At 40.8% G+C, this 23,924-nt stretch overlaps 1 protein-coding gene and 1 long non-coding RNA gene across 9 annotated transcripts in view; one reads left to right on the top strand and one right to left on the bottom strand.

Annotated features, from left to right (window-relative positions):
* Window positions 1–20,751, bottom strand: part of Enpp2 (ectonucleotide pyrophosphatase/phosphodiesterase 2) — a 105,703-nt gene extending 84,952 nt beyond the window's left edge. For 7 of the 8 annotated variants that reach the window (XM_078016746.1, XM_078016748.1, XM_078016749.1 and 4 more), the window contains exon 1: window positions 20,524–20,751. In XM_078016746.1, coding sequence (XP_077872872.1) covers window positions 20,524–20,736 — 213 coding nt within the window. In that variant the 5' untranslated portion in view covers window positions 20,737–20,751. Of the gene's footprint in view, window positions 1–19,311; window positions 19,475–20,523 lie in introns of those variants that run through there. The other variant, XM_013356833.4, reaches the window with a different exon arrangement.
* On the top strand, window positions 18,059–23,641 carry LOC144365428 (uncharacterized). Its single transcript, XR_013423836.1, has 3 exons — window positions 18,059–18,328; window positions 19,248–19,657; window positions 20,256–23,641. It is a non-coding gene; the product is annotated as an uncharacterized LOC144365428 (long non-coding RNA).
* The last annotated feature ends 283 nt before the right edge of the window (window positions 23,642–23,924 follow it).

Here is a 23,924-nt window from a genome sequence, read left to right as displayed (position 1 = left end):
AATAAAAGAGAATAAAATCATGACATTTGCAGGTAATGGATAGAGTTGGAGAATATAATGCTAAGTGAAGTTAGCCAATCCCCCCAAAAAAACAAATGCTGAATGTTTTCTCTGATATAAGATGGCTGATTCATAGTAGGGTTGGGAGGGAAAGCATGGGAGGATTAGATAAACTCTAGATAGGGCAAGAGGAGGGAGGAGAAGGGAGGGGACAAGGGGTGTAAAAAAGATGGTGGAATGAGATAGACATCATTACCCTACGTACATGTATGAAGACACAAATGGTGTGAATATACTTTGTATGCAACCAGAGATATGAAAAAATGTGCCGCATATGTGTATTATAAATTGTAATTCATTCTGCTATCAAACAAATTAGAATAAAAGATGAAATTTTAAAAAGAGAGAGATGAAAAATAAATAAATAAATAATAAAAAGAGAGAGATGGAGAGATTGTGCCTGTAGAGAGGCGAATTCCAAAACACCTGGATTCCCATGATCTTCAGTTCTCAGGCCTGTGCATTTCCAGAGCCTCTTCAGTTAGTCTCTGAATTTGACAATGCAGAGAAGGAATGAAGCAGTTCAGTCACTGTGTGGGCCTCTTTCACCATCCCCAGTGGGTAATCAAACTCTTCACCCTTCCACCTTGCAGTCAATAAAACTGAAAGGCTGTGCCTAGGCAGAGTCCCAGAGCTAAAGTTCTCAGATTGAAAGATCAGGATAGCTGCTGTGGCAGACAGGCATTTGATATAGTGGTCTTTAAACTAAAGATAATTTTTTTATGTAGATAAATAAGAAAATGATATTATAGGCAGGTGAAATTCCAAAAGCAAAGACTCAAAAATTTCAGGAAAGGTGAAAAGAAAGGGACTATATATTCTAGACAACTGGCAGGGAGCAGATACACTCTTACATGGTAGCTGGTCTTCAAAATATATCTTGACAAGCTGTAATCAAATGTTAATAAAGGAAACAGAGAGAAAAAGACACATCAATCAATCTAATCAGTGTGTCTGGGATAACATTCTTGAATAGAATACAGAAATGAGTTACACAACTTCACACTAGGAGAGACAAGCATTAACAATTCTTGTAAACAAAACCTGGGAGTTTTTGCTACCTGCAAGCTCTGTAGGAGGTCATGCTTGATCATAGCTCTAAGTGACCTCATTGAACATTAGGCTCCTTTAATAAAGGATTACTGCTCGGCTCCCAGAGAGAAACTTTCCATGGAGCCTGGCACTGCCCCAGCTCCATCTGGATTGTGTTCGCCTCTGGATATCTCATTTTAGGAGGTCACCACAAAACCGGAATTACCGAGAGAGGGATGAAGAGGATGATGAGGGGTCTTATTACCCAGTCCATTCATAACTTATTCATTTCCTTGTTCACTCAACAAACTTTTATTGAGCACTTGTTATGTGTCAGGCATTGAGGATGCAGTCTGCCCTGTGGATCCCAAGGGATTCTTTTAGGGGAGAAGAAATATAATGTCAAGTCATTGATAGGTGATAAGAAAAATAGAGCAGAGGAGAAGAGAGGAGTGGTGGGAGGAGCTATAGTCAATTAACTAGCAGCACTGATCTCTCCCAACAGATGACATTTGAACAGAAATCTGGATGAAGTAAGAGAGGATCAGGTATCTCCTGGAAAGAATAGCAAATGAAGAGGCCCCAAGGCAGAAGCAGCCTGGGTGTGTTCATAAAGGCCAGGGAGGCTGGGTGGAGTGAGAAGTGGCCGGGAAGCAGCAAGAATCAATGCAAAGAAGCAATTGGGTACAGGTCCACCTAAGACTCCTAGGTCATTGGGTCGGCTTCACATTTCATGTTGGTTGTGATATTTTAAGCCACCCTAGAAATTTGAGTCAAGCGACCACATGATCTGGTTTACATTTGGAAAGGCTCCCTGTGACTGCTCTCAGTGTCTGCATATCAAATGAGCAGCCCTGTGATGGTGCAGCCTGGATATCCCCAGAGGTGAGGGGTGGGTGGGTGTGGCTGTTTTCCTCAGACATTCAAAGGGCAACTTAGGATGGACAAAGCTTTCTTTTGCCTGTTTCCTTAGGCAAAACTAGACACTGAAGAAAAGCACAGTTTCAACTCGGAATAAGAGGAAATGTCATGCAATCAGTCTTGCTACTAGACAGGGAAATGAGCTCACTTACAAAAATGAGCTCATAGGCAACATTCAGGAGAGGCCAGGTGATGTCAAGCAAGAATTCTTGTACAGTATCTGAAGTCAAAGGAAGGTTGACTCACACAACATCTACGGTTCAAAACTTTCTTGGGAGGAAATGTCTTTCTCTCTAATGACCAGCAAAGAGATATATTCAAATTAAATAACCAGAACTTGGTTTTGTTTTCTCCAGATAAGTAAAAGGAAAATTAAAGATCCCTATAAACACTGCATTCTTTCTGTTTCATCTCCTGAAGGAAAACAGAGGAAGTGTAGCTAGGTATAAACAGCTATTTGCCTGGTATATGCAATTTAATCTTTGCCAATTAAAGGGAATGTTTGTTGGGATTAGGCAAAGAAAAACAGAATGAAACACCCTTCACAAAATCCTTTGAGGGACTTGAGCAAGAAGTGAAGCAACATACTTCTGAATTGATCTAGAAGACAGGCATAAGACAACTGACCTGACATTGCCTATCCCAACCTTTTAGGTCTCTCATTACCCCTTGTAAACAGAGCCACTGCAATTTTGGAATTCAAAAACCTCAGATTGCCACCTATTATGCAAGAAAGAGATTGCAGAAATTCTGAACCCTACTCTGTCCAGCTAAACTTCTGTAGCCCTTGAGAGAGGTTATACAACTTGTTAATCCCTCAAATCCAGGACTCTCAGGTTTGGTTAGAATCACAACTCAGGTGCTCACGAGCTAGGTGGGCATGAGTGAGTCGGGAAACCTCTCTGGATCTCCAATTACTCACAGAAAAATGGCAATGATCTCAATGCCTTCTTCATAGGTTATTGTGGGGATAAAATAAAATAATCCAAGTAGTGTTAATGGTTTATAACACTACCTACCATTTATTGAGCATCTAGAATGTGCCAGACATTGTACAGAAAGGATCTTACCGAGTTCTCTCAGTGATGTTGCAAAGTACATAGTGGTTCATCTTTTTTATAAAGGCTCACAAGAATTTGAATATCTTGCCCCATTTTATACACTCAGCAAGAGACAAAGCTGTCTTTCAAATTCAGATATTCAGGCCTACCTAACTCCAGTGCAGCTTCTAAGTATTTCTCACTGTAGCAAACTATGCTATGGTACATCTCGTTGTATTGTCTTTAAAAGAAATTCCTCCAGGTTTTCATTTGGGAGCAGTTGAGGGGTTATTCTCTAGTGCTTCTCACAGTTTAGAAAGCAGGACAGATTCCATAAAAGATAGTGTCTCGTTTTGCCACCAGTAGCAGGTTGAAGTCGTTACACCAGCATGCTCTTTTTTTCATCTGGTATATGGCAGCTGGTTTACAGGCCTTCTAAGTTTGGCCTGGGTAAATCTCCATCATAGACTGGCAGCCTACAGCCTCATGCAACCAAACATTTTGCAAAAGATGCTGTTTCTCTCTTTTTCCAGTCTCCCCCTTCCTCTCTGCAGCTATTTCCCTTTCTTCCTGAAAATGGATAAAAATTCTGACACCCTGATTTTTGCAGTTAATATCATGTGACCTTACTATTTTTTTTATTAGCTATTCATGATATTACAGTGATCTTGGCAATTCATACATTTGAATCATTGGGGTATAATTTCTCGTTTTTCTGATTGTACAAATTGCAGAATTACACTTGTGACCTTACTATTGACAATGACCTGGTTGTTTCACTCAGCGACAGCACAGTTGATAAGATGACAGTGCTAAGGACAAGGATCTCCAGCGGACAGAGCTGGGAGCCATCTCTCAGTATTGGTTCCTCTCATGGCACACATCAGATTCTCAACATCACAGTGACACTAAATGGTAACAACCAACATGTGCCAGGAAACTACTACTTGCTCATAGGTTAATTTAGGATTTAGAATTCATTCGTGTGTTCACTCACCCATTTATAGAGCAAATACCTTATTGAGAATCTACCATGTTCTAGGTACTGTACTGTACCAGCAACTCAAAAAGAACCCAACTACTTGGAGCATGAAAAAAGGCAGTAAATATATATATATATATAAATCAGTGATAAAAATTGTGAATAAAGAATAAGACGTGATAAGAATGATGAGAGACTGCAGTTAGCTCTTATACCCCATCAATAGGCAGTTCAAATTATCTTATTTTGCAGATGCAGAGTTTGAATAATCTGCCCAAAGACACTCAGTGATAGAACAGGAATATTTATTCTTGTAATAACAATAATAAATACAGCAACAATGATTATAATAGTTGCCATTTATTAAGGTAATTGTTTGCATAAAGGAGTCATATAATCCCATTTTATGAGTGAAGAAACCAAGACACATAAAGATGATATCATTTGATTAAGGCCACACAGTCAGTAGTAGAATAAGGATCTAAACTGTGCCTGAATGGTTCAAAGTACAAGATCTTTCCATATCACCATGCCTGCTCTGATGAATTTGTTATGTTGGAAATTCTTCCTGAAGAAGTTCTCTAAGAGTAGGGACTGTTGTCTTCATTATCTCTCAAAAGTTCTAAAGTATTGAATTTTTGTGTCCAGACCAGCCTCATTTCCTGATAGAAATTTAAACAGAAAAAAAAAAAAAAAAAGATGGCTGCCAATTCTCACTTTCGAATCTTCTCATCTTTCCTTGGCAGTGGGGTTGGGGCATGTAACTATCACTGCAGCCAATACTACTCTCCAACAGCAGAGTGCTGAATGATTTCCCAAGCTCACAACACAATGGCAATTTGCTAGAAGCATCAACTTAACCTCCCCGACATACCCACATTCCCAAGAAACTTGTGACCTGGGCAGACATGTTTGCCTTTTTATTAGACTTGTGTTTGTCTAGGAATGAAAGGAATCAACAAGTGGGATGTGCACATGCCCTGCATTTTAATGAGTGCTGTAATCTTCTGGAGAAAAGGGGGGCATTGTGAAGAATTTGAAGGGCATTTGGACCCCTGCATTACCCCGACTCCAGTTTAACAATGCTTTTCTCAAAGTTCCTCAGCCCTGATGCTCGCAGCTGCGCTAGACTTTGCATTTTGCATTTGCATGCAGAGCCTGGCTAACCCATAATAAATGATGAGAACTGGTGAATGATTTTTTCTTACCATTTTTGATGAAGTAATTGTACAGCTAAACATAAATATATGAGAGTATAATTGCTTAAGATTTAATCAAAAGTAGATACTTCTTAGAGAAATCTAGGTTCACACTTCCGTGGTGCTAACTTGGACCTGACTAAACTTGGAAACTACCTTGTTGGGCATCTCTTCCCCTGGTCTCATTGAGCCCTCAGTTCTCAGCTCGGAGAAAAGCCTTCCCTCACCACACTGACCCCTCTGTCTCATCATTGTTCTCTTTCTCTTCCCCTCTGTTCATGTGGTGCAGCTCTTACCCAACTCCTAACATGAGTGAACTGTAAAGACCAAGTCTCTGTCCTTCCTCTGTGTCCCCAGAGCCTGGCCCAAGGACATTCAACTAACATCGATTGAATGAAGTAAGGAAAGAAGTACACGCTAAACAAAGAGGAAGGAAGATAAACCCAAGTGTGAAAGGTTGAGGCAGAGGAGAAAAGGGATCAGGCAACTAACTGCCTGAAGCTTTGCTCCCTGGGAAATGGGTGTAGGGGAACTTAGGCCTTCACTGTCCATAACTTCCCAGCCTGGGACCCCCAAGATCAGAGCTCTCAAGAAGTTTCTAGATTCTGGAGGACTGCTTATCTCCAGTCTTGGAAAAATAATGCCATTTTCTCACTCCTATGCCTAGGCATCTAAGGCAATTGCTGGGAAAATTGCAAAACCCTGCACACACTCCTTCTGCATCACTTCAGCAAAGCCGCTAGACGTCACCGCTGTGATTCGATTTGCTCCTTTAGCTACCATGGAAATGTTCATAGACACTTTCCCACACCTATTGCCATCTCACCAGAAGATCAAGGTCATTTCAATGACTTAATGCTCACTACTAATCCTAGGACTTTGGAGGATGAGGAATACTAGTAAAAATTGATTATTGTTCTTGTTTTTCCCTAAAGATCAAATTACAGATTGAGGTGCTTCTGAGGGAAATTGCTAGTCTTGTATTAAATTCAGGAAGGTCAATCTCAGGCAGCCCAGATGATATTTTGAGACCCGTGTAGAGCTGTTGCCATTGATATTAGGACTATAAATATCAAGGGTAACAGCAATGAGAGATCTAGATCCAGTAAGTGGATGAATGTCTGGGAGCTTCTCACAATAGGCCTTTCCCAGGTGCTTGGGCCATCAAGGGACCAGGAAATGGCTCAGGTCAAAGTCATCCTTGATAAACAGGTAGCAAAAGCTTCTTTCCTAACTGGTATCTGACAAGTAGGAGCCACCATGCATAGTGAGCTCCAAGGCTGAGATGCTGTGACAGCCAGCTTTGCATGGCACCCTCTCCACACACCTTGTTTCTATTCCCACAGACTCTCTACTTTGAAATACTTAGTTATTTCATATAAAAATAACAAATGTCTTGCAGACCACATGTCCGGTGCTCATGTAATTTCTTTACAGACATGATCTCATTTAATCATGCTAATAGGTACTATCATTATCTGTAATTTATGGGGGTGGAAAGTAGGAACAGAGAAATTAAGTGATTGAGCTGGGACTTTAAACAGTGTCGCTCCAGAGCTTGAGCGCTCAACCCTTTACTCCATGCCATCCGTCCCATCGTTGGGATGGATGGATATGGAACCGAAATCACAAGTGCATTTCCCCATTGTTAAATCCATTGAGGACAAATGCAATCAACAATCAGCCTCTCAAGTCAGCTGAGCATGAGTTGAAGCTTTGGAATTCAGCAGACCTTGGTTTGGATTACAAGAGTTGTTGAGAACTTTCAAAAGTCACTCAGCTTCTTTAGGCCTCCATTTTGTTATCTAAAAACAGAAATAACAGTAACTCCTTCCCAGGGTGACTTTGGGCACAGGTAACAAACTTTCTGTAAAAGTCCAGAAAATAAATATGTTGGGTCTTTTGAGCCATAGGAGGATCTCTGTCACAACGACTCAACATGCTGCTAGTACTATGAAAGCAGTCACATGCCACATTGCGGAGGCGGGAGGGGTTGAAACAAATGGGAGGTTGGCTGTGTTCTAATAAAATTTTATTTACAAAAACACATAGATACGGTATAGCAACAGAAACAAGAGAATGCAGACACAACTTACAGAACTATCCACGGAGAATACCTGCAAACCATACATCTGATAAAGGGTTAATATCCAAAATATACAAGGAACTCAACTCAACAGCACAAAAATCAACAATCTTATTTAAAAATAAGAAAATAACCTGAATTAACATTTCTCAAAAGAACACATACAAAAGATCAACAAGCATAGAAAAAACAGTCAACATCACTGCTCATGACAGAAATGAAAATTAAAACCATGATGAGATGTCACCTCACACTGTTGGAATATGAAAGATAAGCATTGATGAGGATGTGAAAAAAAAAAGAGAACCTTTTAATGCTGTTGGTGGCAATGTACATGGGCATAATCATTATGGAAACTAGTACAGAGACTCCTCAAAATATTAAAAACAGAACTAACATATGATCTAGAAATCTCACCACTAGGTATATATATCCAAAGGAAATGAAATCAGGTCAGAGAGGTATCTACACTTCCACATATATCACCTACAAGAGCCAATATCTGGAATCAACCTAAGAGTCCATCACCAGATGGATGGATAAGGAAAATATGGTGTATACACACAATAGAATACTATTCAGTTTTAAGTGAGCTCTTATAGTTTCCAAAAACATGGATAAAACTGAATGGCATTATGCTAAGTGAAATAAGCCAGGCACAGAAAGGGATCTCACTCATATGTGGAATATGTATATTCTGCATATGTTAATATATATATAAATTGAACCCACAGAAGCAGAGAGCAGAATGGTGGATACTGGGAGCTGAGGTAGGAGATAATGACATATGTTAATAAAAAAGTTTCAGTTAGGAGAAATAGGTTCTAGAGACCTGTTGTACAACAGGGGACTAATTAATCATAACACACATATTATACACTTGAAAATGACAATTCAAATAGGCAATCTATGAAATCAGTCCAGGTGTCAATCAATAGAGGAATAGATAAGGAAAATGTATCTATACCCAATGAAGTTTTATCCAGTCATGGAGAAGAACAAGATTATACCATTTGCAGGAAAATGAATGGAGTTGGAGTACATAATTTTGAGTAAAACAAATCAGATTTAGAAAGAGAAATAGTATGTGTTTTCTCTTACATGTGAAAGCTAGAGGGAAAAAAAAAAGAAAAAGAATGCCATGAAAGAAAAAGGAAGGCCATTAGGGTACAGGAGGAATCAGTGAAAGAAAGGAGAGAAAGGGGTGGGAATTAGGGTGTGAAATTGATCAAATTGCACTTTTATGTGTCTGCAAATATGCCATGATGAAAGCCACTAATGTGCATCATTAATATGCATGAACAAAAAATAAATAAAGTAAGCACTAAGGAAAAGAAAATTTCTCAGACTAGCTTTAAATGTTCTCAGTACAAATGATAAGTATATGAGGTGGTGGATATGTTAACTAGCTTGTTTTAATCATTCCAAAATGTAGACCATATTGAAACATCATGTTTACAAAATCAATACATGTGATTTCACATTTGTCATCTAAACCAATCATAAAATAAATTGCATAAGTATGCAGATAAACAGCTTTCTTTAGAATCTGTACCACTGGTTCTTGAAGTATGATCCCCAGACTACAGTGTGAGCACCACCTGAGAACTACTTAGACATGTGAATTCTCAGCCTCATAGTGGAACCACTGAGTCAGAAGTTCTATGTGGAAACACCCAGCCCTGAGTCCTCCAGGGGACTATGTGGCAGCCAACACATGAGACCCACTGATCTAGACATTCCTTTCTCCTTCTGAAGGAATCCTTTCCTGATTATGAACAAGTTTTTTCCTTTTGTTGTCTTTTGTTTTGCAATTATAAAATAAAACTTTGGCATGTTCTCAAGAAAACAAAACAAACAAACATAAGACAAGCGGGATAAGGTTTGATCTGCACATTTTAGTTTGCCCCCTATAGGTTTTGAGGATTGCATGAGATCATTTTTTTTTTTTAAGAGAGAGTGAGAGAGGAGAGAGAGGAGAGAGAGGAGAGAGAGAGAGAATTTTTAATATTTATTTTTTAGTTCTTGGCGGACACAACATCTTTGTTTGTATGTGGTGCTGAGGATCGAACCCGGGCCGCACGCATGCCAGGCGAGCGCACTACCGCTTGAGCCACATCCCCAGCCCCTGCATGAGATCATTTTAAGTGTTTTACACAATCCCCAGAATATGTCATCAAAAATGGTAGTACAGTTGTGGATTCAACAGGAGATGATATTAAAGAGATAAATTTTAAAAAAAATAGTTTTAACCAAAATCAAAGAAATTTAACATTTTCAATAACCTCTGAAAGCTTACTTGAGTAATGCACAATGTTCACAGACTTCTGAAATATTAAAAATATTATCAGCACTCATTTCCATATCTCTGCATACAATAATTTGCAGTTTTTCAGCATTAAGGAAATATTTATACTAAAATGATATTCATTGTTTAGACTGAAATTTAACTGGGGCATCCTGAGATTTTGTTGTTATTGTTGTTCTCCATTTGGTTCGGTTCGGTTTTGCTCAGTCTGACAATCCTACCTGTAGATCACTATGGCTTCACAATTTGGGAACCACTGGTTTTATCGCCTAACAAGGATAACCCAACACAAGCAACATTTTGTTCTTTCAGGGAGGAAAAGAATTGCATTCTTGTGGAATTATCCCCAAGGTTCAAAACTAATAACTCCCCTGGGTAGAGGCCACTGAAACACTCAGACAACCCAGTGCTCTGTGCTCACGGGTGCCAAGAACAAGCTTAGGTCACCCAAGGAAAAAGTGCAATAATCTTACATTTGTTCCCGCTGATTAAAGTCAAGCAGTTTCCAGGAAAATGTTAGGCGCCCCTCGTGTTACTATGTTGAATTAATATCTGAACAATATTAATGATGGAAAAACTCAATTATATCCAACATGTCCAAAGTTTTGCAGTTGAATTTGTCAGTGATCAAACAGTGCACTAAGAAAGCCTATTTTGTCAGTAAACAAAGCTTCTGAGTGGAGGAGACATATTCCGTGCACATAAACAGAGAGGCCTAAATCAAGGATTCCTGGTAAACATTTGATAATGAAGACTTGGGCGGAGCAGGTTCCTTCAGGCTTCTGATACATTCCAGCAAGTGGGCTAATAAAACCATTCTCCAGGGAGTTGTAACGAAAGAGGAAATGTGGCTCCACATGCCACAATCCATGTTCTTTCCCTTTAAAGAAGGGAGATGATAGGTGATGTGTCCACTAATCATGCTTTTTATTGAAAAAGCACAGTTATTTAGTGTCAGAAGACCCATGCTTGGATTTCAGCTCCACCGCTTCCAAACTGTGCAAACTCGAGCAATTCACTTAGCCTCTTCACTTCATTTCCTATCTCTAAAACAGAGATGATAATAACTCTCATTTCACATACTTTGGTCAGGGCCAAAGGGGATCATAGATATGAAAATGCTTGATAAATTGTAAACTGCAAAACACTGTCAACTAATGTTCCTATGAGCAATAGCAGAACCTCTAGTGACAATAACACAATGTTATGTTGAGTGTTACCAGATGAAGCCATGCTAAGGGTATTATGATCTCAAGAAATTTGTGTCAGCCCTCTCAGGCTACCATAACGCGGTGCCATAGACAGGAGTTGAACCAACAGAAATGTATTGGCTCACAATCACAGAAGTCCAAGATGTCAGTCGGTGGGGCTGGTTTCTTCTGAGTCCTCCCACCTTGGCTCATCGATAGCCACCATTTCCCTGTGTCACTCTACATCACCTTTCCTTCATGGATGTCTCTGTACCCAAATTTCCTCTTTTTATGAGAACTCCAGTCATATGGGTCAGGACCCATTCTGCTTTAATACGATTACTTCTGTGAAGATCTTATCTCCAAATAAGGCCACATTTTAAGGTCTCAGGGCTTAAGAATTCGAATTTGGAGGGGGATACAATTCAAGCCACACCAACATCTTGCACTTTTTCTGTTGAAAAGTGACTAAACAGATTTCACGGTGTTTCCCAATCAATGCCCGGTTTCTCCCCAGACAATAACATTCTACTCCATGATGGAGACCTTCCCGCTCCTTGATATCTAAGATGATAAACTATTTAGTTTAGAATAAGGATCCGAGTCCATGGCCTCACACCTTCACTGAACAGCAAAACACGAGGCAGATTCCTCTTTCCAGAGGACTAGCCTTGTTTTGTAGCAAGTGTGTCCTCACTTTCCTGTTATATTTGGCTTATAAATAACAATTTGTCTCACACTGATTGGAAGACACTAAAATTTTTAGATTTTTAAACTTGATTCTTTGTTGAAGTAATATGTTTTCAATTATCAATCATTTCTTTACTGAGCCTACAGGTTGTTCACACATTTTTCAAATCAGAAACCTTCATTAAATTAGAGGACTAAAATTATATTACACAAATAAAACTCATATATATAATATTCATAGAATAGAATAAAAATAAAACTTTTAAACATAAAAGTATAACTTTTTTTAAAAAAGTATGTTTTTTTTAGTATGAGTGACATCTTAGAAAATGTAAATATCCCATACAGAACAGAGGCATGAATGTATATTTCAGAAGGCCAGTTATCACAGCACTGTGTAACATCAAAAAAGTGGTAACAGCTTATTGTCCAGCAATAGAACTTCACTAAAGAAGTCATGAGGCAACAATAGAATACAATTGGGCTCATTGAAGATCATGTTTGTGAAAAATATATAACAACATGCAGTGATACTTTTGTTAAGTGAAGACAGGTTACAGAAAAATAGAATTTTAAGAATACATGTGTAAGCTGGGCACAATGGCACATACCTGTAATCCCAGTGGCTTGGGAGTCTGAGACAGGAGAATCGCGAGTTCAAAACCAGCCTCAGCAATGGTGAGGCTCTAAGCAACTCAGTGAGGTGAGGCTCTAAGCCATTCAGTGAGACCCTGTCTCTAGATAAAATACAATATAGGGCTGGGGATGTGGCTCAGTGGTCAAGTACCCCTGAGTTCAATATCTGGCACAAAAAAATAAAAAATAAAAAAGAATACATGTGCAGAAGAAATACAAATGATCAATAAATATATGAAAAGTATTGAACATCTCTAGCAATTAGAAATTTACAAATTAAAACTACACTGAAATTCCATTTCACTCCAGTCAGAATGGCAATTATCAAGAATACAAGAAACAATTAATGTTGGTGAGGATGTAGGGGAAAAGATTCACTTGTACACTGTTGGTGGGTCTGAAAATTGGCTCAACCACTCTGGAAAGCAGTATGGAGATTCCTCAGAAAACTTGGTATGGAACCACCATTTGACCCAGTTATCCCACTCCTCGGTATATACCCAAAGGACTTAACATCAGAATACTACATCGATGCAGCCACATACGTGTTCATAGCAGCCTAATTCAAAATAGTTAAACTATTGAACTAACGTAGGTGCCCTTCAACAGATGAATGGATAAAGAAAATGTGACACATATACACCATGGAATATTATTCAGCCATAAAAAAAAAGAATGACATCATGAGTTTTGTCTGTAAATGGATGGAACTGGAGACTATGATGCTAAGTAAAATAAACCAATCCCCCAAAAAACAAAAGTCAAATGTTCTCTCTGATATGCAGATGCTACCACACAACAAGGGGTGGGGCAGAAGTTCAGTGGATTAGACAAAGGGGAATGGAGGGAAGGAAGAAGGAACAGGAATAGGAAAGACAGTAGAATGAATCAGACAGAACTTTCCTATGTTTATAAATGAATACACCACCCGTGGATCTCCACAAGAATGGGATCCTCATTGGAATAAGTTTACTCCATGTATGTATAACATGTCAAAATATACTCTATTGTCATGTATATCTGAAAAGAACAAACAAAAGAATATATGTGAATAAAAGAATATACAAGGAGGATTCGCCCAGGTGTTAATATGCTTATCTCTAGGTAATGAGAAAGTAGACAACTTGTGTTTCTTCTTTGTGCTTTTCCATATTTAATATTTTCTACAAAATGCATGTATCACTTACATAATAAAAATGATTTCTCTTAAAAATAAAAATAAAAACTCTCTGAAGGGTGACATTGCCTTAGACAAAGTAGCGTTCAGTCCACTGAGTTACTATGGAAGTTTTCACAGATCCTAGGACCAAACTAATAGCAAATGGTCCCTTACGAAAGAGGTTCAAATGAGAATAAAAAATAGTAATTTACTCAGCCATATAATGCAAACTATCATGTTGCAAAGAAGCTTAATTTCTTTAAAGACAAAGGAAAGGCTTAATGAAGGACAAGGACGCATTGCTAGCTGAGCTTAGGACTTGAGGAAATGGTATGTTTTTCAGTGAGGTTTTAGAATGTGGAGGTGTGGGGGGCGTCTTGCTGGTGTAGGAAATGGCACAGTAAACAAAACTTGCAGTCCAAGGCTGGGTCTGCCTGAGGGCAACAAAGCCTTTTGCAGGAGAAGTTCATGGTGTTTCTAAAGAAGCAGGAAAGTGAAGTCGAGAGAATCAATGGCTACAAAATTTACTGCTCAAACTGGGGCCCTCTTGAGTGTGAAAGAGGATGATGCTCTCACAGCTACTTTGACATAACAGGCATAACCTAACCCTGCACCAGGAAGCCAGGACACAGGGCTGCCTACAAAGCTGCCTCACACTGGGCCTTAAACGCCAAGCTCAGATACTTGAACTTCATACACCGAAGCCTGGAATCTTAGAGCTGAAAGGCAATGTCAATGCCCTCCAGTCTGGCCAGTCCCACCTCTGCCTCTCCAGCTTTTCAAAGAACAGTTATCAAGACAACGCTTAAATTTCTGTGGCAAAGAACTCCTTGCCTTGGAACAGCTGTTAGAACACTCTTCATTGTATTGAGCCGAAATCAATCTCCCTGGGTTCCCCACCCGTGGCCTGGTGCTGCCATCTGAGAGATGGCAAACACAGCACTAACCTCCCTTCCAGGTCTCCATGAAAGCTATAAAGATAGATGTCATGACTTTCAAAAATCTTATCTTTTGCACAAGAAGAGCCTTGTGCCCATCCTTTTTGTAGCATTCCGGCAGCTGTCACTCTTTACTTTGCATCTCCTGATTTATGATCTTGTCACCTTCCCTGCCACCCTTCTGGTGGGGGCCACCATCTTTTCTTGGTTATATCACCACAGCACCTCCTAAGTGGTCTCTCTCATCCTTCATCCCTCCAGCACACTGTCCATAGTGCAGCTGGAATGATCTTTCCCTAACACCGACTGCTTATGACACATCCCTGCTAGGCTCTTCCCCATACTCCTAAGGATGAATTACAGCTCCATAATTACTAAGCACCACTTCAGTCTCATCTCCTTCATCCCGGTTTCTGGAGCAGCCCTCTTGCCCGCAGCCTACTGAAGGGACTGTCATCTCTGCTCAGAAACCTCTTCCCTCTACCATCTTGATCCTTCTCATTCCTACTCAGCCTCTGAGTCTAAATTTAGAAATTAATTTCATTAGAAAGTTTACCTTGTACCCACTAGGTCTGGATTAAACACCCCTTCTTAGGTGTTCCATGGGGCCTAAGCTTCTCAGATCAAAGCAAGTATAACCTTAAGGTCACCTGGTTCCTTGTCTAGCCCCACGGTTACACTAAACTCCATGAGATCAGGACTTTTTGAGCTTTGTTTTCTTCGACATCTAGCACCGTGGTTGGCATATAATTATAATTGCTATTAAGTTAACGTGTAGCACCCAGATCTAGATAAAATTGTTTTAAAGTTGGTCTGAACAATACAGATAAGAATGGCTCTTTCCTTCCATGTTCCATACTACAGACCTCTTTTTATAAAACCAAACTTTATTTGAGAAGAAATCACTCATTATTGATTTTATTGTCTGTTTAAACCCCTAAACCTTAACCCTTGGAAACTATCACATCTCTTTAACTTTTCTTCTGTCTCTTCCTTTCTCAATTTCCCTCTCCCAGTCTTTCTCCCTCTCTCTTTCCCTCTCAATCTTGCTGTCTCTCCCCTTCCCACCCACTTCTCTCACCACATAAATACACACCCAAGAATTTGCAACTGATGTTAAAGGCCCATGCATACAGCATTTTATATGTGTCTCTGCACACACACACTGCAAAAATAAAAAGTCAAAATAGACTACAATATGTTGATAACATTTGGACTCCTAATTCTCACACCTTTTTCCTGAGCCAATGTGATCCATTCACAGATATCAGTGATAAATAATCAGGAGTGAGCACAGGGCCCAGTAGCATGCTAGTAAAGAAGTCCATCTGTCAATGCATCTGCCAATCAGCTCTCCTTTAACAAATGCACTCAGTTATTAATGCAGCCCATATGCACCCTTTTGATCTGAAGGAATGTCAAAAGATTTGGGCCTTTGTAAAAATCAAGGTTTTAAATTAATGTTTATTAAATGTAACTATATTACATTTAATAATACTCATTATCCAACACTCATTATCCCCTTTTTATAGACAATGAAATAATCACTCAGAAAGAAAATCACCAACAGAGTGATTGCCAGAGCAGGGACATGAGCCCAGGTCCCATGGCTTCAAGTTCATGGTCATTAGCACTCATTAAACTGTGTTCCTCTCAAAAGAGAAAACATGCATAATTTGACTTATGCTTACTTCTAATCACCATCTACTTCCTTTCCAGAACATCTTCTTAATTAATTAAGCCTTTGATTAGAAATTCTTAACTGGACATTCATAACTCAAGGGAACCCAAGGGTACACTGGTAGGAACCCCTTGGAAGTTAAAGTGCTATGTTGTATAGTGGTTGTTTTCTTGTTTGTTTTGATTTTTGTTTGTTTGTTCTTGTTTTTTTCTTAAAAGAATAGCATGCATCCAAATTGCAAAATGACCATGATCACAAACAGTTTAAGAACAACTTGAAGTTTAACTAATTCCCTGTAGAATACAATCATCATTCACTTCTCTGTCTAGAGTTTCAGAATGCACACAGTGTCTCTTTTTACAAAATCAGAAATGCACTTTCTCATTGCTAGCTTTGCAAAGGTTCCATCGCTCTCTAGAGAGTCTTAGAGATTTCACTGGCTGGTCTATTCTGAGACCCTGGATGCCTTGTCTGAGCCAACTTAGTAAGAGTCTTTTTAAACCTTCAATGTCCTATGCTAAGCTCCAGTTTGAAGAGGATTCCTTTGCCTTCCCGAAGTCATCAGAGGCAAGATCGCAAAGGACTTTCATACAGTACTTCTTGGACTTGGATAAGGTTAGGATAGATGGTAGTAGCAATAAAAGAAACTGGAAGCAACAGGAAGAAACCCCCAGTAGGTTATAGGGCAAGTTGGTAGAACCAGAGACTTGGATCATTTTCTCAAACACACAAAAAAGTCTAAACCCTTCCTGTTTTAAGTAAGTGAAAGAGTGAGCCTTTTCCTGATTAATCATAGTTGATCTTTATTCTTTGCTATATTGTAGCATAGATATTTCCAGATGCCCTTTTGTATCTCAGTCATCTAATTCAATACCTGAACATAATATTCATTCACAAGAATTGCATAAAATTCATGAAAATTTATGGAGCATCCCAATTGAATACCGGTAATAAGCTCTAAAGACACTAAGACAGAGTGGATCTCTGTCCGGCAGGAGTTACAGTCCAAATAGGGGATAGACAAATAGATGGTTGCAGTAAACAATAAGTGCTCTGGTAGTACAAGTAGAGGAAGTTTGGGGAGAGTATGGGAGGGTTGCCTAACCCATTCTGGACAATGGGATGCAGATGGTCTGGGAAGTTTCCAAGAGAAAGTGGCTTTCAGTTGAATGTTGAAAGAAAAATAAAGGTCAGGCACTGACCTAGGAGAAGTACAAGGTGGAAAGTCATATTTAGTAAGCAGTTTAATATGCCTAAATTTATATACAATGTGTGTAAATGTGCAAAAATGGTGCATAAGATGTACAGAGTGATAAACTACGAGACTGAAGAGGAAGGTAAAGGGGGACTTATGGAGAACTTTTATACATTGATGTAATTTTCCAAAGAATAAAATAGAAATCCATTAAAGACATTTTACAAAGGATCTGCATGATCATATTGCATTTTTAGGCAGACCGTGTAACACAGTATGGAGATAAGATGGGGTGAGAGAGTGAGTAGAACTGGTCCCAAGTGAAACTAATGGAAAGTTCTGACCAGAATGACCTGAATCAAGAGTGACAAGAGAAGAGACACAGGTGTCTGTATGAACTATGTTCTGCAAGTAGACAAAGCTTGCTGACTTGGTTGTGAATAAAAAAGAGGAAGTCACCTAGGCTGATTCTGCTGTGTCTGGCTTGAACAACTGGAAATGCCATAGCACAAAATAGAAGAAAACCAGGCATGGGAGAAGGAGAGAGAAACAAGCATGTTGATTTCGATAGGTTCAAAGCATGTCTATGGAACATCCAAGTGGAGCTGGTGTTTAGTGCTAGTGTTTAGGGAAAAAGATTGACATAAGCTACAGATCTGGCATGACACCATATCATGGATTTATGGTTGAAGCCATTGAAATGAATGAATTATCTGGGGGCCTGCAGGACAACCAACTAAGGACAGAGAGTCCAGGAGGAAATGGCAGGGCACACTAAGGGGTATGAAGCGAGGCCTTAAGGCATTAAACAGTAACTCAAAAGGGCAGAAGGGAACCAGGGACGTGTGGTATCCCAGAATCCAGGACAGAGTCCAAAAAATAGAGAGGGAGTTGACCAACTGTTTCAAATGACACAGAGACGGGGGGAAAGCCTATAAAATGCTCTAAGATTTGCCTTCAAAGAACCCTTGGGTGGCCCTGTCAGAGACTGGTCTTCAGAGGTGAGGGGTAGATGCCAGTGTCCTGGGTGTGAAAGGCTTAGTGGGTAGCAAGGACTCTGAGATAGTGAATGTCACCCCTCTTTCAAGAAGTTTAGGGGGAAAGAAGAGAAAGCCAGGTGGCAGCTGGAGGTGGCCCCAAAGGAGAAGAGCAGAAGCTGAATAAATACCTGGTGAACACAAGGGTTAGAAAACTATCCTCGGAGGAACTGGGTATGTGATAAACAAACAAATACCAGAAGCGGGTTCCCTCTCCATCCCGCTGAGCACTAGAAAGACTTTTGTTTTCATTCCCTTTATCAGTGAGCAATGGCTCCATGTTTAACCTGTTAAAATAAAACCAGAGCATGGAAGCCCGGCAATCCCCCAAACCCTTTAACCCTTCGCTCCACACCTGAAGACTGGGGGCCCCTCAGTCAATGCTCCCCATCTGCTCCATCTGCTCTTGGAGACTTCCAAGTCCAGATCAAAAGCACCCATAATCAGTTGAGACCCCCAGCTCCTTCTATTCTTAGCCAAAGTGAGCCATGTCCATTTGAAGAGCTTGTTCAAATAGGAAAGTACAAAGGGCCAGAGCCTGGCTGCTCCGTGCAGTCAATCAACATCCTTCCTTTGTGGAGCCTGCGGAGGGAATCCTGGGGATCCAGGGGATCGGTAGTGGGGAAGGGGCTCCCTCCATCAGGAATATGCTTCTAATTCTTTGGGACACGTGTAGGAGACCAGAGAACGCTACTGAAATAGGTGGCTTTACAAATCCTCATCCTTCTTGCCAAGCCCTGGCCCAACAGGTAATAAACAAGGAGCCTAGATCTCGCTGCCCCAGGCGGGCAAAGCTCACAGTCCCCTCTGTGGCTGGTAATGGCCAAAGGGGCTCACCCATTTGCACGGGCTGGAGCGGTGGTGAGCCGACGTCCCCAGCCCCTCTGCAAGTCCCACCGGCTCGTTTTCCAGAAACAAGATACGTGTTTACAAATCCAAACATTCTCTGGCAAAGACAACTCGAAATTAGTTAAGCTCCGCGTTTGCGCGCCTGGAAATCTCTCCAGCTGAGTGCAAGCGAACGCAGCCCAACAGGGACCGGTTTCCGGCAAATCGGGAGGCCCTTGGCTAGGTTTTTTTTTCTGCTTGACAGAACAGCAGCTTTGACCGGGGAGCCCAAGCAATGGAGGACGTGCAGAGAGAAGCGCCTACCGTACCCGATCGGCGTGGCGGGCCATGCTGCGGGCGTCGGTGACTGCTCCAGGCTGCGGCCGGGGACCTGGGAGCGGTGCCCAGGACGGCGGCTCCGGACTGCTCTTGTTTGCGCTGGGCCGTTTGCTTTTGGGATTTCTCCAATGCAGATGTAGTCAGGGGGCCGCTATCCCGGGGGACAGTGATTCCATTGGAAGCTGGCCTTTGACAAGACACACACATGACCTTTGACTAAAATGGCTTTGGGGAAGGAAAAGTGTCCGGAGGCTGAAGACGGGGCGTCCGGCACAGCCATTCCATTCCAACCCCCAACAGTGCCTAGTTAATTTTTCATCTTTTCAAGGAGAGTCGGTGAGGTTTGGTTTTCCATCTCCTTCATTCTGCCGGGTTCATTCCCTGTTTCCATACGTATTTTGCTGCAGAAGTTTCCTGCCCGGTGGTTGTTCCCAGAATTAGCATTTTCAGGTTAAGCGGGGGCAAGGGGACACTGTATACAATTTCCTCTAACATTCTCAGGAATACTACCACCATTTTTTCCCTAGAACATGCTACAGCTTACAAAGAGCTTTCCCCAGTCATGCTGTCATCTGGCCTCCCAAACAATGCCTGGGGAGCTCTTCTATTACTATTTTACACATAAGGAAATAGAAGCTGGGGGGGGGGGGAAATGTGCCCAATCACCCAAGCAGAAGGTGAAATCTACTAGGTCCTCCTAATCCGAGTCCACTCCACATTCACTACAACAGCCACCTCCCTGGTGGGTGAACCCCCTGACTTAATGATAATGCAACTCACAAACAACAGATAATTAATTTTTCATTATAAAATTATTAGAAATTATTTATACTGTAATAGTTGTTTTGGTCATTGATCTTGGAATTCTTTGAATTTATTGACCTCATTTTTTTTTTACATTATTATTATCATCTGCATTTCTTCTCTTTGCCAGCTGTTGCAGGTATGTTATCAGAACCAGTCTGGATCCCCACACCTTTTTCTCTTCTTTTTCTGGGTCTTTCCAGATTTCCAAGTGGAAAACCACTAACCCTAAGAGGAAGGAACTATGGAACTGTGAAGGGAGCTCTAGACAGGCAGCTGGAATCACAGAACTTCAGGGTTATCAGGAGAGCTATGGCGGAGGCCTGTAGAGATGAAATGGCCCATCGCACCCCTCCCCCAGCCTTTTCCCCCTCCAGCTTACAGAAGGAGATACTCACTCTCAGTTTTGAAGGGCTTGAAGGAGTCAGCCAGGAGAAGAGGAAGAAGGACATCACCAGCCCAGACAACACCATCCACGAAAGCTGTTGTGGTGCCCCCAACAAACTGAAAAGAGTCAGGCAGGGCTGGCAGGAGCCGAGCGTGTGGGAGCCTGCGTCCAGGAGCCTGCGTCCAGAGAAGATGGTGTGGGATTGGACTATGACCTCCCTCATGTGTCACTGGAGGAAATCTGGACTTCATCCTGCAGTGTCCAATGAGTTAATAGATCAAGCACCGGGTTATCAGTTCACAAGAAAAGGATGCAGAGGTCACATGGTATTCTTACAACATGGGAAAAAGAAAACATCAACATAGCTTGGAGGTTATGGGTATTAGCTTCACCAGAGAGATTCAGTTTCTTCTTTCTAACTACAAAATGTGAGCAATATATTTAACCCCACAAAGCCTCAGTTTCCTCATCAGTAAAATGGGGATTGTGAAGATCAAATGCAATTATGTAAGTGAAGCCCTAAGCTGTTCTTTGGGGATAGCCGTACTCAGTAAAATGTAGCTATCATTTGCTTTAAAGTGCTTTCATGTATGTAATGCCTCCAGTGGAGTAACAGGAACTTCCTTTTCTTTCATTTTTCTCACTCCCTTCTTCCCATCATACTTTTGGCTCCTGACTCATTAGAAGTTGGTCCCTTCCTCTTTTCTTCCTCTTACCTTTGAATTCCTTCTTGACATTACTTTCTTTTTGTCCCCGTCTAGACTTAATATCAGTTTTAGTCTTTTTCTCCTTCCATCTCCGTTTATTCATTTCCTTGTCTTACCACTGCCTGCCATTTTGATCTGTGAAAGCCCCACCCAGGGTGCTATCTGTGAGAACTAGACCTCATCTCACCTCCATGTCCCCTGGCACTGCTGTGGCTGTGTGGTCTGCCTCTGCCCTGGGCCCTCAGTACCTCTGTGATCCCTGCAAGTGTGCCTTGTGATCCTTGCAAGCAAGGTCTCCCTGATTATGCAGAGCCACTCCCCCCCCCCTTCAGGCTTCCCTTCAGCAAACAGCCCTTCCCCCAAACAAGAATACCAGAGAAGGGGAGGGATAGGGGAACTACTGGAGACCTAAATGGAGCAAATCATATTCGAGGTTCCTATGGTTGTATCAAAATGAACCCCAATATTATGTATAGTTGTAAGGCACTTATAAAAATATTTTTTAAAAGGAAGAACACAGAGGGTATCAGGAGGAGGGTATCTCCACTTTCTTTTTCTGCACCAGAGGGACAAACTTCTACTCTTAACCCCCACATGGGAGGTGCTTCTTCTGTGTGCTATGGATTTCCTGTCTGGAATATTGTTTCTTCAAACACTCCCTTTCACTTTCTTCTTTACTGATTTCATTAGTTCCTTTATTCTGTGGACATTTATAAAACAACTCTTATATGCCACTCGGCATGCTTGGTTCTGGTCATACAGGGATAAATAAAATACCACAGCCTAGAAACACATTCGTTATGTGCCCCCCACAATAATGAACATTGTTTTCTTTAAAATGTAGTCTAAATATGTGTCTGCTCCTTGCAATAACAACACACACACACACACACACACAAATAGCCAAGAATATTCTTCCCATGGACGTCCAAGGTCAGTTCCTGCTCAAACTGTAGGTCTTAACTTACTGTCCTCTCCTTGAAGAGACTTCGCCTGGCCAGTTAAGCGAGGTAGCTTCTTCCTGATAGTCTGTTAACCTTCACTGTTTCCTTTGTATCTTTTATCCCGGGTCAAAATGAGAGATTCCTCAGTCCACTTCCTTGTTTAAGTTCTATTGCTTCTACTAGTTGGAAACTTCATGATGCCTGGGACTCTCGTCTTACTTGAGGTTGTATCTCCAGTATCTCCAGTACCCTGGTACGACTAGAAAGTTCTCTAAGAACATATGTTGATTGTATTCTTCAAAACACCAGGACCACTTTGCCTGTTTTTCTCCCCTCTTTCTTCAAGTCCATCATAAAACCTATGGATTTTTTTAAAATATTTTTTTAGATGTTGATGGACCTTTATTTTATTCATTAATTTGTAGGCAGTGCTGAGCATTGAACCCAGTGCCTCACACATGCTAGGCAAGTGCTCTTCCACTAAGGCATAACCCCAGTCCCATACTGATTTTTGATGTGGACAGCAATTAGAATCTCCCAAAATTCCTGATGCCCAAAATACACTGAGACCAATTGTTTCTGGAGAAGATTTAGGTAACTCCAAAAGCCAAGCTTGAGCAGCACTGACTTAACCTCCGCATGACACTGATGACTCAATGAAGGAATAAATGAGTAGATAAATAATTCAAAGAACACAGTAACTAGCTCCTGCTTATCTTGCAAACCCCCAATGAGTTCTGCCTTTTCATTTTTCTAAGCTTTTACCTGCTGCTATCTCTACTCAAAACCCTCACACCCCATTTTGGCTGCCTAAGGGTTTCCTGCTGGACTCCCCAGTAAACTCTGGATTTGAGCTCAACAAAACCTCCTCCGCCAGGCTTTGGCCTCTTCTCTGCTTGCACACAACATGCTGTGAGAGCATCCTGGCTGCTTCCCACTGCTGTGTCATGATTTTCTTGACCCGGAGCTCTCTTCTCACTGTATCCCATGTGTAAGCAACTGCTTAGCCAGAAAAGGCATGCCAAAGATGCTGTGGAATTAATTAATGAGTTAATGGACCAACACACTGAATGAATTTTTAAAGAGATGCTCTTTTTTTTTTTTTTAGTTTTTCGTTTGTTTTAATAGCTTTATTGAAATGTAGTCATGCGACATATAATTACTAATTCACATTGTATAACTCAATGTTTTTAGTAGATCCAAAGATCTATATAACCATTACATAATCAATTTTAGAACATTTCATCACTCCAAAAAAGAAACCTCATACCCATTAATCATACATCCTCCCAGCCCTAAGTAATCACCAGTAGAGACAGAATTATGTCTCTATAGGGGCTGAGATTGTGGCTTAGCGGTGGAGGTCTCACCTAGCACGGGTGGGACCCGGGTTTGATCCACATAAAAAATAATAAAGGCTTTATGTTGTGTCCATCTACACCAAAAAATAAATATTAAAAAAAGGATTATGTCTCTATAGATTTGCCTATTGTAGTTATTTCCTACCAATGGAATTATCCAATGCCTGATCTTTTGTGATTCGCATCTACTTCCACATGTGAAGATCCATCCATTTTGCCATGAACATGCATTTCATATAGAGTGTATGTGACAGAATACAGCTTCTAGTAGAGATCTGGGAGGAAAAATCAAGGCAGTAGTTTTTAGACAGTGTTATTACACAGAAGCCTAATGAATTATCCAAATTCCTGAGCTCCAAAGATAAGGGGGAGAGGGGAGAAAGAAACCTGTTACCACAG

Source organism: Ictidomys tridecemlineatus, chromosome 7 (assembly GCF_052094955.1).
Source record: "Ictidomys tridecemlineatus isolate mIctTri1 chromosome 7, mIctTri1.hap1, whole genome shotgun sequence".
NCBI classification, from domain to species: domain Eukaryota; kingdom Metazoa; phylum Chordata; class Mammalia; order Rodentia; family Sciuridae; genus Ictidomys; species Ictidomys tridecemlineatus.
The sequence above is the reverse complement of the archived record's forward strand: the minus strand, read 5'-3'. Positions and strand labels throughout refer to the sequence as shown.